Source organism: Haemaphysalis longicornis, unplaced genomic scaffold, assembly GCF_048455015.1.
Source record: "Haemaphysalis longicornis isolate Haplotype H1 unplaced genomic scaffold, Haemaphysalis longicornis Haplotype H1 scaffold_20, whole genome shotgun sequence".
Lineage (NCBI taxonomy): Eukaryota > Metazoa > Arthropoda > Arachnida > Ixodida > Ixodidae > Haemaphysalis > Haemaphysalis longicornis.
The window spans coordinates 2,713,103-2,728,995 of NW_027526296.1; the positions used below are offsets into that span (position 1 = coordinate 2,713,103).

The 15,893-nt window shown below is 47.2% G+C and overlaps 1 protein-coding gene across 1 annotated transcript in view; it reads right to left on the reverse strand.

Moving 5' to 3' along the window:
* Positions 1-270: 270 nt before the first annotated feature.
* The window catches only part of LOC144172261 (beta-1,4-N-acetylgalactosaminyltransferase bre-4-like), a 124,565-nt gene continuing 108,942 nt past the window's right edge, over positions 271-15,893 (reverse strand). The window contains exons 6-8 of the mRNA XM_077701017.1: positions 12,807-12,929; positions 1,929-2,024; positions 271-1,312 (exon numbers count right to left, since the gene is read on the reverse strand). Coding sequence (XP_077557143.1) covers positions 1,183-1,312; positions 1,929-2,024; positions 12,807-12,929 — 349 coding nt within the window. The 3' untranslated portion in view covers positions 271-1,182. The remainder of the gene's footprint in view (positions 1,313-1,928; positions 2,025-12,806; positions 12,930-15,893) is intronic.

The following is a 15,893-nucleotide window of genomic DNA, read 5'->3' on the forward strand; positions in this document are numbered from 1 at the left end:
CCTACTAGGAAGACAAAGCTTCATTAATGTTAATGCACCCTTCTGAGCATAGCAGAAACACATGCTCACCCGTCTATACTGCGCGAGACGCGTCGCCGATCAAATCAATGTTTATCGTTAGCGTGGAGTTTAGCTCTATTATTTGCCATTCCTTACTGGCTAAAGTGAAACCATTGTTTTTGGAATAAAATATTAATGCCTTTATGCAACTTCCAAATGTAACAAGTACTCGGAAAATGAAAAATGAAACTTTTCGTGAATCAGACTTGGTAAGCTTCACATAGCTTTAATCAAAACACAAACTGCGGCGACAGACAGGAAACAGGTGGTAATTTCAGAGCAAAACGTTTTTCCTCGCCAAATGGGCTCACGCATCATGAGAGCACTGCATGTCTTCAGCACGAAAAAAATAGCTCACACACTTGAGGGAGTCGTTTGGTCTCTATTTTTTAGTCACAACACCACACCCCCAGAGAGTGCACAAAAAGCATAGCACGTGACGCCCAGAAAGACAAGCCTAATAAATGAATAGACTGAGACCAATTCTATGGAGGCCAGAAAACGTGCCGCGAGTGTTGATTTCTCAAACAATTTCACTTGATTGGTAGCATGCTCGGAAACATCACAGATAACAGCACTCAAAGACAATTACGGGGGACCGTGCTAGAAATCAGCCCCACGGAAAGTTTTCTAGCACACCGTGGCGTGTGGCGCTAGAGTTCTCAATAGGTATCACAAAAGAGGCTTTTCCGAGTAAAACCTTTCTACGGTAATTATTTATGAGACATTATACGGGTAATAATCATTGAAGCCCGCTGTAACGTAACCAGTATGACGTGAAGATTCCTCATGCACATTGTAAGGCACATTCCAAGCCATGGGGGAAGCTGCAAGTTTCACCAGGGCAGCGTGATATTGTGGCAAATGATATTGGAAGTCAGATTCAACCGTGCGAGATAAATGACCGAGTTGAACTTTCTTCGTAGCGTGTCTTCACGCGACGTGGTATTGGCACAGTCCGCACTGTACATTGAAGGGGATCTGCAAAGCCGTCTGTTAACTTGATGTACTGCTGTTTTGTCGATTGCCAGTTGGAATGGCAAGTGAAATTGTTTTTGAGCTGTCACAATTCGCAGGTAACAGCGATAAACACTGTCTTTTTGTAGTCGCATGAGTATATCACTAGGGTTCCCGTAAATCGACCAAAATCCACGTGTACAGCTTCTTGAATACGAGATCCAGCCGCTTGTAATGTAGGCTGTTCAGCCCATCCTCCATGTAACGCTGTTTCCATGCTTTCAAGAGGCGCCACCTGAAAAGATTCCGGCAGGTGTTAAACAAAATATTTCTTCAAGCACGGAAATGCTTTAATGGTAATTTTCAACATTTTCAAAGGCTAGAGAACATGTATGTGTGTATGCACGCATGCATTTACCTAAGCAAACTCTTTACATGCATACTTTTGTGACTCGTTTAAGTACGCGCGTAATTGGAAATAAACAAGGAATTAATACACTTGTGATTAACTGTTTAGCATAGCATTCGTTCTAGATCTGTTTTTCTCAACATGCCATAAATACTGGATGCTTCCACTGCCCAATAACATTCTTTCTGATTATAGTTTTTATGAGAAAGTAATTGCCCACGAACATGAAGCAGCTGTTTGTTCAATGTCCTTTTTTTATTCAAAAAAGGCGGATCATAAACCAAAAATTTAAAGACCTATAAAACGCACAAATAAAATGCCCACATTTTGCTTCTGCGTGCAATGGCATGCAGTAATGTAAAGAATTTTCTAACTCTACCTCATTTTACGTCTGAAGTTTATCGCTAATTACGGCTAAATTGGCAAAAATCTTCACATTTTACAGATATTTTGAACATTTCAATTGTTGAGGTCAACATTCAGCGATTCTTTTGAAATTAACCTTTGTTTGTTGGGCTTCGATGCAGCATGTTTCAGGGAGGCGTATCTCGCCACGTCCGCAGGTCGCCTGTGAATTTTTAGGTTCAGCTCCTTGAGCCTGTTGACGAAGTAACGAAACAGTTCGTAAAATTAGTAAACGTGCGAAAAAACAGTCTTCTCTTTCAAGCGCGTATGAGAATATCGAGATTCCTTGCGCTATAAAACTGGCTTAAAAGCGCGGATACAAAGTTTGTTTTCTGTACATTTAGAAAACATAATAACCATGATATTGGAAGAATACGAGTGAATGGTGATTTTAAAATGATTGCCATTAATTTTGTTCCTTTCTAAAGGCTGCGTATATGTGCATGGCGTCATGTAATCCTATTTGGAGGGCACAAGCAAGAATCGGTTAGTTTGCTAAATATAAACAGTTCATAATTGTATGCTTCGCTGTCACAGACCTAAAAGTGTTCTCCCACCAAGACTCTCAAAATACTCTGGATCAGTAATATAAATTGACCGCTTTAAATAGTTTGTTCCCGCAGAGCAGTGCTGCATGTGCCTTCTCCCCAAAGTAACTTAAAACCTACCTTTCCCCTGGAGGAAAACAATCGGAATGAAACAACTCGAGCGAGTTTCTTAGACAAAGCTAGGAACTGTAAGAAGAAGGGGTAGCTTGGAAGAGTGGTCATTTCTACCCAAAGCTTAGCACACAAGACGCAGAACATTTTATACCATGAAGACAACAAGACTTTTTTTCTCCCTGAGTAGGAGATGCTCAAGATAATGTGCGCTCATGGGTATAGTTATGGCAGGCAGTCTACATTACGTCATGCCTATAGGGACCGGACGGCCGTTGTATGGCGCCACTGTCACTTCAGCCAACAGCGCCGCCCGTGGCGAAGCGCTCGCCAATGGAATGTGGGTGGCGGTCAGCGCAGCGTAGTTGTGCATGACTTTCTCTCGTCTTGCTGCGGTGCGGTTTGCAAAGCGTAAATAACCACAAGGACTTCTTTCAGATCTCTAAATCTTGAAAGTAGAGCCGACCTTTACCAGGCATGCCATGTGTGTTATTTACGCCCGTACTCAGTAATTACGAATAGCAGACGACGATCAATGCGCCAATAAGTCAAGCTGAAAGTGCAAGTTCATTCGCTCGTGCAGACTTTTCATGCTTGCATGCAGTTTGGCGTATGGAGGAGTATATTGCAGCTAAATGCTCCTACAAGGCAGGTATGTGCAGCCGATCCAGGAATGCTGCGGCGCTGGCCTTTGACACTTGACGAAACGGCATCGTGCACAAGCGAAAGACCAAGTTGGAGAGTGCCTTGTAAGATTTACCCCAGAACAGAAATTGTGATAGAAGATGCTAAGTAACTTCCTTAACTACAGCAGAAACGTGTTTAATTTCACAGAAATACGTTTACTACAGCGATCGCGGAATGGTTTACAGAATAAATACCGCAGGATAGTAGAACGTTAGAGCAAAAGCATTGCTGCATAAGACTTGCGATGGTTGCTGGCTAGTTGGTTAATATTTAAAAAAAACAATACCTGCGTGGCTGAAGGACAAGAGACAGAAGGGCGTCAGAAACCTGCCCTCAGTTTCACAACTGAATGCTGCGGTCGAGTTGTACGAGCTGCCACCTACGCTTGAAAAATCAAGAACTCCTCGTCTAACAAAAATGATGGTTTATCGCAAAGCTTTCTCGTGTGGGCTTCCGTGGTTGCCATCTTTATTTGAACTTTAACTAGTCTAGCTTTGAGTTTGACCAGCATGCAGTGTGGTCTCCTGATCACAGGGTTTTTGACTTTGACCCTTTCCAGTTCTATTTCGCACGAACGAAGCTTTGCGTTCAACCACTGCGGTCGGTAGACGGAAAAGTGGAAGATATTGCTTTTTAATTTTGTACTTCCATGACCCCTCTTAATATCCTAAGGGCTTCCAGCCTGTAGGAAATGCGTCTGTGCTGGAGGACTCGGGCTAATGCACCCCCGTTTGAGGAAACTAGTCACGCATTGTTGGTGTCTTCACAAGGCAGGACATGATTTGTTTGGTACTCGACCAAGAAAACGTAAACAATAAAAAGCTCGGACTAACGTTGTCACCGTCTCCTTAATAGGGTGCACTGTCAGAAGATAAGGGGAGTCGACTCAAGCGAGCCAACAAACCCCATCGAATCCACGGTGCAGAGGTGACGAAGGGGGTTACCGTCTGATGTGCAGCTTTCGCCGACCAGAGCGGCAAGAATGAGTAAGAGCTTGAACGAAAACAACACAACGACTTATATTTATACAGGCAAAGTACTGTACAAGCACGAGGTAATGAATCGATAGTGACAGACAACTTAGATCGAATTCTCTAGACCAAGGAACAGTTAAATATTAGGCAAAATTATACAAACAGTAGCGTTAACAAATGAATATTACGAAGCGGAGTAGTTAACTAAAATAAAAAAAACGAACAGTTCGATGTATATAAGAGACAGAGTCCCACAATATTCACCGACCGGGCCGGACGATGCACCGCTGTCGGAGGCGATACGGCTACCTGTGAAGCGTGGCTTCGTCTTAAGCCAGGCCGTCCGAGACGATCACGGTGATTCGAGGCCCGGGAGTACGTTGGAGTCCTCCAGGGCGCGGGTCGCCGATGGTGTGATGCACAAACTGGCAGGTGCCGTTGTCACATCACGACGACGTCCAAACGTAGCTGGTTTGGTAAGTCGCGGCTTCCCTTTTTATAACCACGCCGGCGCGGAGAAGGAGGGCACAAAACACAACGCGCTCGCCGCCGTCAGCGAATAACTTCCCTCTTTCCCCTTCTAGAATCATCGACGCTCTTTAGGACTGGCAAGGCCACGCGCACCTCCTCGAAAGTACTGGAAGCTTCGACGAAACCGGAGCGGCGGAGGTTTTATTTTTGTTGTTTTCTTGCCGGCGAGCCGGCGAGTGATCTTGTTACCGCCTCTTCCTTCGAGACAATTCCACATTGTCTCGGGGCGAATGGAACCGAACTGAATGAATCGAACGACTGCAAGAAGAATAAAATGAAAAATTTATAAGGTACTTTTAGACGTCGTACGCTCGAGTTTGTGACACAGCCCCCCAGTTTCAGAATATTATGCAATAATATTCCCAAACTCACAAAGTCGTGCGTATGCGTCGTTCACACTTAGTGAACAGAAGAGGCTGTGCCTACTAACACAAAATCGAGTACAGCCCAATGTTCTTCATACGAATAATGACAGGTACAGAATTCGCGTACAGAACAGCGGTTTGGAGCAGATTTCTCAACAAATACGCATCCTAGCGACAACTCTTATGTTTCAGAACAATAAAGTTCTAGCATTCGAGTTAAGCCAGTGCCCGTAATAAATGTCTAGCCAGTAGTCATTACAAGTGCGAAACTCATGAAAATACAGCGTGCGCTCCAGTGCGAAGGTCTCGTAGGCTCAAATACAATGAGTGTACGTCAGTACTCAGAAATACATACAATGAACTGGTACAATGAAACTCATAAGAAACATAACTAATATGCTGTTCACAAACAATAACATGCAACCGCAAAGTTCAGGAATGTCACCACTAGTAATAGCCAGCATGTGTACTGTATAACAGCGAAAGTAAAATTTAAGCAGAACGCAACTAGTACGTGTATGTGTACACTGTACAGCCAGAGTGACAAAATAAGTACAGCCTTCGCGTACGGTGTGACAGAGAAACACTGAATACAACGTTGAAGTATACAGTACTCGCGTGAAAATACAACTCTGCTTTACACAATTCCACTCATATCCCACGTGCATACCTAAATTTGCATTCTTCATGCTTAGCCCGTGTCTATCGGGCGCTTGCATAACTGCGTCGGCTGAATTCTTCTCATCGTAGAAGTTCCTTTCCAAATGTCGCGCGAAGCGACAAAACCTTTCGTGTCCGCCCTGATACCGGGTCCACAAAATTTCTTCAGTGTCTGGGCCTTCGTCTGACGAACGTCGATGCGCCTAGTGACTTGGCCTTCCCTCGCCTTTCCTCGTGTCGTAACTGACCGGTGCTTCTTTACACCTGCCCGATGTGTGCAATGCCAGCACACACGTTTGCTTTTACGCTTGAGCCCACACCTTCACTCTTTCTTAGGGAAGCTCAGCTGCTTGCACAATTTTGGAAGGCCGGTCTTCAAACTCTTCAAACGTTTGTTCTTTACATGCCCATCGACACTCCTTTCCTTTTGAGGCGGCACCGTCGCAGAAGCCGCAGATTTCGAGTGCCAGAAACGTGCTGGCTTCGCTTTTGGCGGAGCTCGTGTTACGTCGGACACGGCTTCGCCTCTATACGAGGCATTGAATATGCGTGCCACGATAAATGGCTCTTCTTTCGAAACGGCGGGTAGTTGCTCTTCCGCCGCTGCAGTCACAGGATCGTAGCCGACGCTTATGTACAGCGAGCTCTCTATGTGGAGTGCGGCCCCGCTTCGCACGGGGACCTCGCCCAAGCCGTTAGCTACGCACACGGCTCTAGTTTTGCCAGCGAGTTCGCTTTCTCCAACTGGGTTTTCCTGCACAATAAATGTGCTTCTATCCGTGTCTTTTGGAAAGACAACGGTTCCCTCGGGCACTCTACCCGCAATATCGTGTACCCGTTCGTCTAGTGGGTTCAGCCCCTACGTCGTGATGGCATCCACAACCGGGATGTTATCTCCATCCTCAAGCTCCGCATCACCTGTAGGATCATCGTCGTTCCAGGTCTGAAGTGGTGTGCTTTCGCACATATCTCGAGGCGTTTCCTCCTTGTGGATCACGGATAAATCCGCCTATTCGCTTCCAGAGATATCCTGGCATTCCTTTATCGTCTCAAGGTTAGCACGTAGGCCACTATACCCTTCTCTTGCATTTTTCTCATCTGATGACGATTCCGCCTTCAACCATCGTATCTCGAGTCGCCTTTTTAGAATCTCGTGTTTAGCTTTGCGTGCTTTCTCCTCTCGCTTCGCTTTCGCTTGCTCCAACTGAAGTTGTGTCTGAAATTCTTCCTCTCTTTCTCTTTCAGCCCTCCCAGCTTCTTCTCGTGCTGCCTGTCTTTCTTCTCGTGCTGACTGTCTTGCTTCCTCGGCTTCTTCACGAGCCTTCTCAGATTTCTCATTTTTGTCCTTTTCTTTCTGCGCGACCCACTTTCGTAGTTCGGCCCCTGACAGGCGCAGCTGGCAGCCCAACGCTACAATTTTCTCTAAATCCATGATTGGTTCGATTCCCGGCCGCGGCGGCCGCTTTTCTGATGGAGGCGAAAAGCAAAAACGCCCGTGTGTACGAGATTTCGGCGCACGATAAAGATCCCCAGGTGGTCAAAATTAATCCGGAGCCCTCCACTACGGCGCGCCTCATCGCCTGCGTTGCGTCGGCGCGTTAAACCCCACAATCAATCTAAATCCATGATTGCAAATGTATCGCAATCTAGCCACAATACTCTAGCCTCTAGGTAGGTATATCTACACAGAGAAAGCTAACAAGAGCACCCGCATATAAAGGCAGTAGCAACCTATGCCAGAAAAGTTCCAGGCTTTATCTCCTCCCTACCGCTCACATCAGACGTCCTGTCGCGGATGCCAGAAATTGTCACCGTCTCCTTAATAGGGTGCACTGTCAGAAGATATGGGGACTCGACTCAAGCGAGTCAACGAACCCCACCGAATCCACGGGGCACAGGTGACGAAGGGGGTGGCCGTCTGATGTGCGGCTTTCGCCGACCAGAGCGGCAAGAATGAGTAAGAGCCTTGAACGAAAACAGCACAACGACTTATATTTATACAGGCAAAGCACTGTACAAGCACGAGGTAATGAATCGCTAGTGACAGAAAACCTAGATCTAATTCCCTAGATAAAGAAACACTTCAATATTAGACAACATACTAGAAACAGGGGCGTTCACAAATGAATATTACGAAGCGGAGAATTAAACTAAAAAAATGAACAGTTCGATGCATATGAGAGACAGAGTCCCACAATATTCACCGACCGGGCCGAACGATGCACCGTTTTCGGAGGCGATTCGGCTACCTGGGAAGCGTGGCTTCGGTGTAGGCCAGGCCGTCCGAGAGGATGACGGTGATTCGAGGCCCGGGAGTACGTTGGAGTCCTCCAAGGCGCGGGTCGCCGATGGTGTGATGCACAAATTGGCGGGTGCCGTTGTCACATCACGACGACGTCCAAACGTAGCTGGTTTGCTTAGGCGCGGCTTCTCTTTTTATAACCGCACCGGCGCGGAGAAGGAGGGCACAAAACACAACGCGCCCGCCGCCGTCAGTGAATAACTTCCCTCTTTCGCCCTTCTAGAATTGTCGTCGCGCTTTAGCACTGGCAAGGCCACGCGCACCTCCTCGAAAGTACTGGAAGCTTCGACGAAACCGGAGCGGCAAAGGTTTTAGTTTTGTTGTTCTCTTGCCTGCGAGCCGGCGAGTGATCGTGTTACCGCCTCTTTCTTCGAGGAAGCTCCACATTGTCTCGGGGCGAATGGAACCGAACTGAATGAATCGAACGACTGCAAGAAGAATTAGTTGCTGTACAATAAAATGAAAAATATATAAGGTACTTTTAGACGTCGCACGCTCGAGTTTGTGACAAACGTTAACATTGATAGATTTTTTAAACTATCGGTGCCAGCCTTTATTTCCACGCAGGTGGAAAAATGGGAAGGCGAGGGGCGATGCTTTGTAGCTGGGGCTGTGGGGTGGCTGAATAACTTTGGCTATTGATAAAATGACCACTACAAACGTGAGAGTTCCGCTTCAGCTCCTATTCTCCCATGCTGTCACTCAAGAAATTCGATGGCACAAAGCCCACGGTTACAGAAAGAAAGTGTAAACTGCCGCGACGTTTCCACCGGCACACGGTAATCAATCTCGTTCGTAAGCTCCTTTCTCTACAAAACACACGTAGCGAGGTATCACCGTTAAGGCTGGCGTGGAAACCGCAGTCATTGATACTAGTGAATATAATTAGAAGTGGTAGAAATGAATACTAATAATAATAATAGTTTTATTCCTACTCAGATAGCGCGGAGCCAGGCACAGAGTGCCGCGAAAAAATTACGTGCACCTCCCTTCGCGGGAACCCTGGTGTGATGCGACGCTGAGGGGGGGGGGGGGGGGGGGTTCAAGCGCAAGCGGAGAGCAACCGTCGACCGAAAGGCCGCCGGAGAGTGGCACACCGGTTATATGCGCAGCGTGCCCGAAAGAGAGGAGACCGCGGAGAGGCAGAGTACTGCATATGCGCAGTACCGCGCGCAGTGCCGCCCACCGGCGGAGCGAGAGCGCGCTGGGCCGCCCACCCGCAGATGTTGAGAGAGAGAGTGCTCGCTCTCGCCTGGGCACACGCCGGCGCAAGTGCATCTGCCGCGGCTATGACGCAACACAATCCAACACAATCCACTTTAATACAATCCAATCCAAATCCAATCCAAGCCAAGCCGTTTCTGCCTGCCTTCCCTCCTTTTTGGTTACATTGGCTGTCTTTGAATCTCCACTGTTCTTTCCTTACTTCATCGTTAGCCATCTGTCTTCCTTTACCACTCCGTGCCCCGCTTTTCATGTATAGGTGCCGAAAAGGTTTAGATGTCCACCTACGTTAATCTATTGTTCTCAACCTCCTCTCAGAACATTACTCTGAGCTTATTGAACTTCAAACGACACCGAGCGAATATCTCCCTACATTGCTTCATTAGTACGACTTCCAAGTGACTGCCCCTGTTCGCCTACGCACATCCCTAATTACCTACTTAGATGATTGAAGGGAATACCAGCGGCTACTATGGCTCTAATTGGCCCCCGAGTCTCCTCGTTTCAAGACGTCATCCCAAAACAACGCCGGGTGCGCGTCCGAGACACCCCTTCATTCCGAGGATGATAGAAGCCGTAATGGCGGACGTCCCAAGAATAGCGGCCTGGCCAGACGTTTGCGACACACTGTCGCATACCTTAGCAGTGTGGGCCTGCTAATTTCAGAAGTATCAATTGGGCGAGTTGCAAAGTACGTCATCGCTAGTTCTACTTATTGCTTCGCGCTGCCAACGCGGGTATCCTGGGTAACAGCAACAGAACAAAAAGACGCAACGGGAGAAGAGATAAAGGTGGCCTGGAGAATTCGTTCAGGCCTTTGGCCGCAGAATGTGTTAGAGACATATACTGACCTCATCATGAGTCATTTGACCATGCAAATTACGCAAGTCAGAACATCCGCTTAATTTGCAGTTGGAACGGCAGTGATAATTATCGTGTTGACCGATTTACAGAAACCCGGAAAAGAAAAATCAGCAAAATATACATGATGAAAACAATGGCGATACGACACATTCCGCATTAGGACACTCATTCATACTCATGCATGCCCAATAGGACATCTTGCATCACGTAAATGGCACTCGTGCATGCGTAGCCCCCTTCATCATAAGAAGTTCTACGGGTCTGTCATTTTTGTGAAGGGCAAGGGCGGGCAGTTACGTACCCCTAGAGGCAGAGATTAATTAAAATAGTGCGAAACATCAGGTGTGCGCTGTGGTAAACAGAAATAGTTTAACTGAATATTTGTGCCGTCATATTGTCACATTCTCAGAAGCGCCAAAGACAAAGCCCTAATGTTGGGACGTTCAACTATGTACCGTCACTTACGACGCTTACCATGTGCCGTTCTTGCTTTGTCTTATCCATGTCAATCTGTCACTGTTCTGACCTTCATGAATTCACACCAACTAGTCCAACTTGACATTTTTCTACGACGTACAAAAAAAGTGCAATGCTGGCTGCCAGCCGCGACTGGTGTTAAACATGTTACCTTGCAGCCATGCCAAGACTTTAAAGGGACACTGAAGTGAATTTGTCAAGCTCCCGTTTTTGCTTGCACTGTGTAGACTGGCTCAAATTAGCACACTTTTCATCGTTTATCCGGTTGACAAGTCGGTAATTATTCTACAAAGCGCGAAAGAAGAAAAACTACCATGCGTGGTTTGCGGCGGCCGCACAAACTAAGTTGTGACGTTAAGAGGAGGGGGCGCCGTGATTGGACGATGCCCAAGGTTAGCAATCAAACAAGTTTCGGTTTCGGTTTCGGTCTGTAAAACAACATGTTTGACATTCCATGGCGTCGTTGGATGGGCATTCGCAATATCCCAGTTATCGTAGTACCGCGCTTCTGCCATGTTGTCGGCTGTAAAATGCATAAGATAAGCCTCCCAGGACGGCTTGGAATCGTAGCATTCACTATCTGAGGCCTACGCAGTGCATGAACGCCCTCCGCGTCCCCGCAGACGCTCAAATGCATGCGCCTTTCCGCCATATTTGGAGCTTGCCGCGCTCATGCCTGTATCGTAAAAAGCGTGTTCGCACCAGGCCAAGGGTCGGTTGATTTTGGCCTGTGCCCACTGCCCGCAAGCAGTCGGTGCTTATGGCAGCAGCACGCCAACGAGAACTCGCTAGCGCGCCAGTGGCAGCCTGCGCGCGTTCTGTGAACTAGTTCGTGGAGCAGTGAACGTTGCGGCCCAAAAAAATGTGAACTCAGTATAGAAAACATCGGCAAAAAACGAAAAAGTTAACTCATAAAAAAAAGCATGTACCGGCAGCGATTCGAACTTGTGACTGGCAAAACACTCGCAGTGACATACCTAGCGCACCAGACGACTAGGCCACAGAGGGCCGCTGGCGGCAATGGAAAATATCAGGTATATAATGTATAACCAGTTTACACTTTTATTTAGTTTTAGTATTTCAAGCAGCTTAGGTGATTATTTGTTGTATTGCGCTCGTGCAGTAAGCGTCCCCTGAGTTTCCACAATAGCTCACGTCTAGCAATTGTATTTCGTAGACGGGAAAGCGTCCGCAGATGCGTAGTCGTGCTCCTGACCTCTCTGCTTGTTCGCCCAGCGCAAAAAAGTGCTTCCCGCACCCTAGTTTTACGCTGTACGGTAAAAATATCAGTTGATTTTATTTCCTTAGTACCTATATTGACTTCGCTCACTCTTCTCCCCCTTCAAGAGGCTATATATTTTCCTACTGGCGTACCAGTCAGCGAAGCGTCGCAAGTGCGCTTGTGCAGCGCTTGTGTGAAGCGACCTTTACTTGGAGCTAGATACAGTGTACAAACTAACGAAGTAAAGAAAGGCCCATTCTTCCATTCCCAAACGTGTTGTGGCTTAGTTTCAACTGATTGAACGAATTGCGACGACCCGTCGGCGGCCGGCGGACTAAACGGTGGGCCTTCTGACTCGGTCGCGGAAGGTCGGCGAGCCGTGCAGTAGCGCAGCCAATTGTCAGCTCCTCTCCTGCTGACGTCACAAGAAAACGCACAGAAAATGGGCGAGCGTAAAGAGAGGAGGACAGCATTTTCGAATTGATTTTACTACTAAATAAATTCGCGTAAACGCGCACAGAGTGGTTGAAACAGGGCCCAGGGACTTCGGAGTACAGTTTGCGCTCGTAATCCCGCATTGTTTACAAATCACTTCAGTGTCCCTTTAACTAGGAAGGAGCTCTTCCTGCGGAACGAATCATAGTCATTACACTACGTGCTAGTGACAGCGATTTGCTGCTTGATGGCTTCTCGGTAAGGACCCTCCTTCACCGCCACTCTTGGTTTTTCAGACACTTAGCAAAACCCGACGTGACCCAATATACCTATCTGCTGCACGCATGAATATCCAGAAGCATCGGCACCTTTGCCTCATTTATCCCGACGCTGCGAATGCAGCAAACCGTTTTCCGATATGCTTTCAAAGCAATTTTACACGGGACAATTAGGTGACACGCTAACAAAATATGTGCCTTGCTTGGCATATTCTGGTGAAGAGGGGTACACGCAAAAAATTGAATCTCAATTCATTACAAAACCTGACTAGGAAAAGCAAAATGCATATAATTTACCTGTTAGCCATGTCGTCATCTTCACCTCCCCAGCCCCAATACCGATTGGAGAAGCCGTTCAGCCGCATCATGTGCTCCTTGTTGACGGCGCCCACACCACCAAAAAACCTCTCGTACGGGACCCTAAAAATGTGCATCGAAGCGTAAATAAGAGCATGCACATAGGCATGAATCCGGCAACACATTTGAAACTAATAGCAAGTTTCTGTGACTGAGAAAAATCGGCTTTGATGGGGTGTCTGCAAATAATGTTGATTGAAAACAAAAACCTTCCTGTGTCAAAGCTCTGGGCGTGTGTTGAAGGCATGGGGTGTGCAAAGGCCCGAACAAGAGTCCAGGGGCTGTACGTTTGGCGTTTAACAAGCCTACTTTATGTTTTCGCCATGAGCGTACAATTTTTACGATTATTGAATAAAGGAGATACACAAGCCATGCTTTAGTAATAAAGCTCACGGATTTAACATATCATGTGAGCCGCCTTTCCAGCGTCCTTAAAAGAGACCACCAACCACCTCAAAGACTACAGCTATGGTTACGTGCACACTGCCACGTTCCTGAGCAGTAAATAAACTTCACATACTACATTCCAGCGAGTTTGCACTCTAAATTCGACGGCTGTTAGGAATTCAAAACACACGAGAGACCGCTGCTTTTGACCAAAATCCCAAGAAAGTTTCCCTATAAATTAGCTTGTTTAAAGTTGGACTCTGTCTTTGTGCTCTATGCACAGTACTGGTGCTCTTTCCAGGCACAATTGCCTCTAATCTATTCTAAACAGTGGGAGGGTTTCAAAATATTCTCCGGATAGAAAGGTGTCTGAAGGCGAGCCTATTCTTTTTTGGCTCCCTTCTGCCTGACTGTAGACTGTAGATTTTCCCGGCAACCCTCAATTCAGCCGGAACCTGCGTAAAGGCGCATCACTAGAGAGTTTGTTGCCGCCAGTCCGCCAGTACGCGAAGAGCAGCTAGGAATTAATTCCCCTCTTCCCGCTTGGCTTGCACTTTAGTTCATTGTTGGTCTCTCCCAACCTAATATTGGCACCTGCGGGTTTCACATCCGTCAGTGACCATAAGTTCATTAGGTTTTCACAAACTTGTACACATAAGAAATAGTTTGTATACTTACAAAGTGTTTTACACGCCAAAGCTACACTTGCTCTATAAACTGCGTTAGAACGGTGGTTTGCGCCAGTTGGTGGTGCATACTCAAATTGGAAACAGCGCAAAAAGACAGGACAAGGAAACGACGACACAAGGCGCTGACTAACAACTGGTTGGTTTGTTGCGCGGGTTGCGAAATATACACAGAAGAGGAGGCGAGAAGGAACACGATAAAAAAAAAAGAAGGAAGCACAAAAAAGAGCGCGAAAAAAAGAAGTGCATTGAACATTTCACACAAAATAAAAGGTTGATACACGTGCATTGATTAAATGGTAGCAACGCTGATATGAGACGTGGCCAGAGGCGCGACGCAAGCAAGACATCCTGAAGAGTTAAGCTTCTTATGAGTCCAGATAGCGGATTTCCTTTTTTAGTAATTCAATGGACGGCTTACTCACACAATCGCTGCCTGCCTTATGAATTAGGTAGGCTTCATAGATCTCACGCTCACACTGACCCTTATACGTCTTTGTAACACGGGTATCATGGAATCTGGGCGAGCAGCCGTGGTCTTTACAATGTGTGGCAAGATTGCTGCCAGTACCCGTTTTCAGTGTGTTTGCATGCTCACGGAGACGATCGTTCAGACAGCGCCCGGTCTGACCGATATAGGTCTTCCCACAAGACAAGAGAACTTCATACACAACGGAGCGCCTACATTCTACATGCGGTTTTGTGTGGCCTATTTCGCAATAGGTGCCCCGTGGCTCATTTATGTTCACTCGCCTACAAAGGCCGCCCAGTTTGTGTGGTGCGGAAAACACTACTTCTACACCAGCGCGACCCGCTACCTTTTTCAACATATGCGAAACTCTATGCACATAGGGAACAACAGCTAATTTTGCCGGCCTGTCCTTCAACGATGCAGCTTCGCTGCGTTTGTGAAATTGCCCTAGCAACACTTCAGCTAAGTCACGTAGCAAGGCCGGTGGGAAGCCTGCCGACAGGAGCCTCACAACCTGCGAATAAAAACTGGCCTCCACTTCATCCAGGCAAGATCTCTTAAGGGAGCCCCTTAATGCAGCTAAGGCAATGCTCCATTTCATGACTTTGGAATGGGTGGACGAGAACGGAAGAAGGTTTTTCCTGGATCGGGGTGCATACCTCCAACAAACATGGCTTGGCCTGAAATGCAGGAGGAGGTCCAAAAACCGCAGCTCATTGTCCGAAGGAAGTTCCCTTGTAAGCGTGAGACCAGCTAGGGTGTTCTCGAAAATGACCGTGATGCGCTGCACCTGCTTGTCCCCGTCACCAGTCACGCAATCGAAAAGCACCAAGAAGTCATCCACGTAGCGGAAAATGCACACACGTTTTGGAGGCACGAAGCATAACCTCCAGTTGCCGGCAGTGTCGCGCCAGCAGGAGGTCGCTAAGCATTGGCGCCTAGCACGACCCTATGCATACACCTTTCCTCTGGACGAAGAATTCGCTGTTTAATTCCACAAGAGAAGAGCGCAGGTAGAGGCCCAACAGGTCCAAGAAGGTGTTGGCATCCACACCACTGACATTCTGTAAGCGGACGGATCCGTAGTGGTCTATTCCCTCAGAAACGACCTCCATGAGCTCGGAGTGCGGCAAGGAATAGGAGAGGTCCTTCAGAACTGGCCTATACTTCATGCGGGCAAGATCTCTTATTAAGGGAGCCTCTTAATGCAGCTAAGGCAATGCTCCGTTTCCCGACTTTGGAATGGGCGGAGTTGGTATATTTCTTTTCTTTTCTTTTGCGATCTTTTCTTTTGTGGGTATATTTCGCAACCCGCGCAATAAACCAACCTGTTTTTAGTCAGCGCTTTGTGTCGTCGTTTCCTTGTCCCGTCTTTTTGCGCTGTTTCGAATTTCAGTTTGCTTTATAAGGCACGACGTAGTGAAATTATTAGGACGTATTTACCCCTCGGAGGACCTTATCATGCACCAGACTTATGACCAC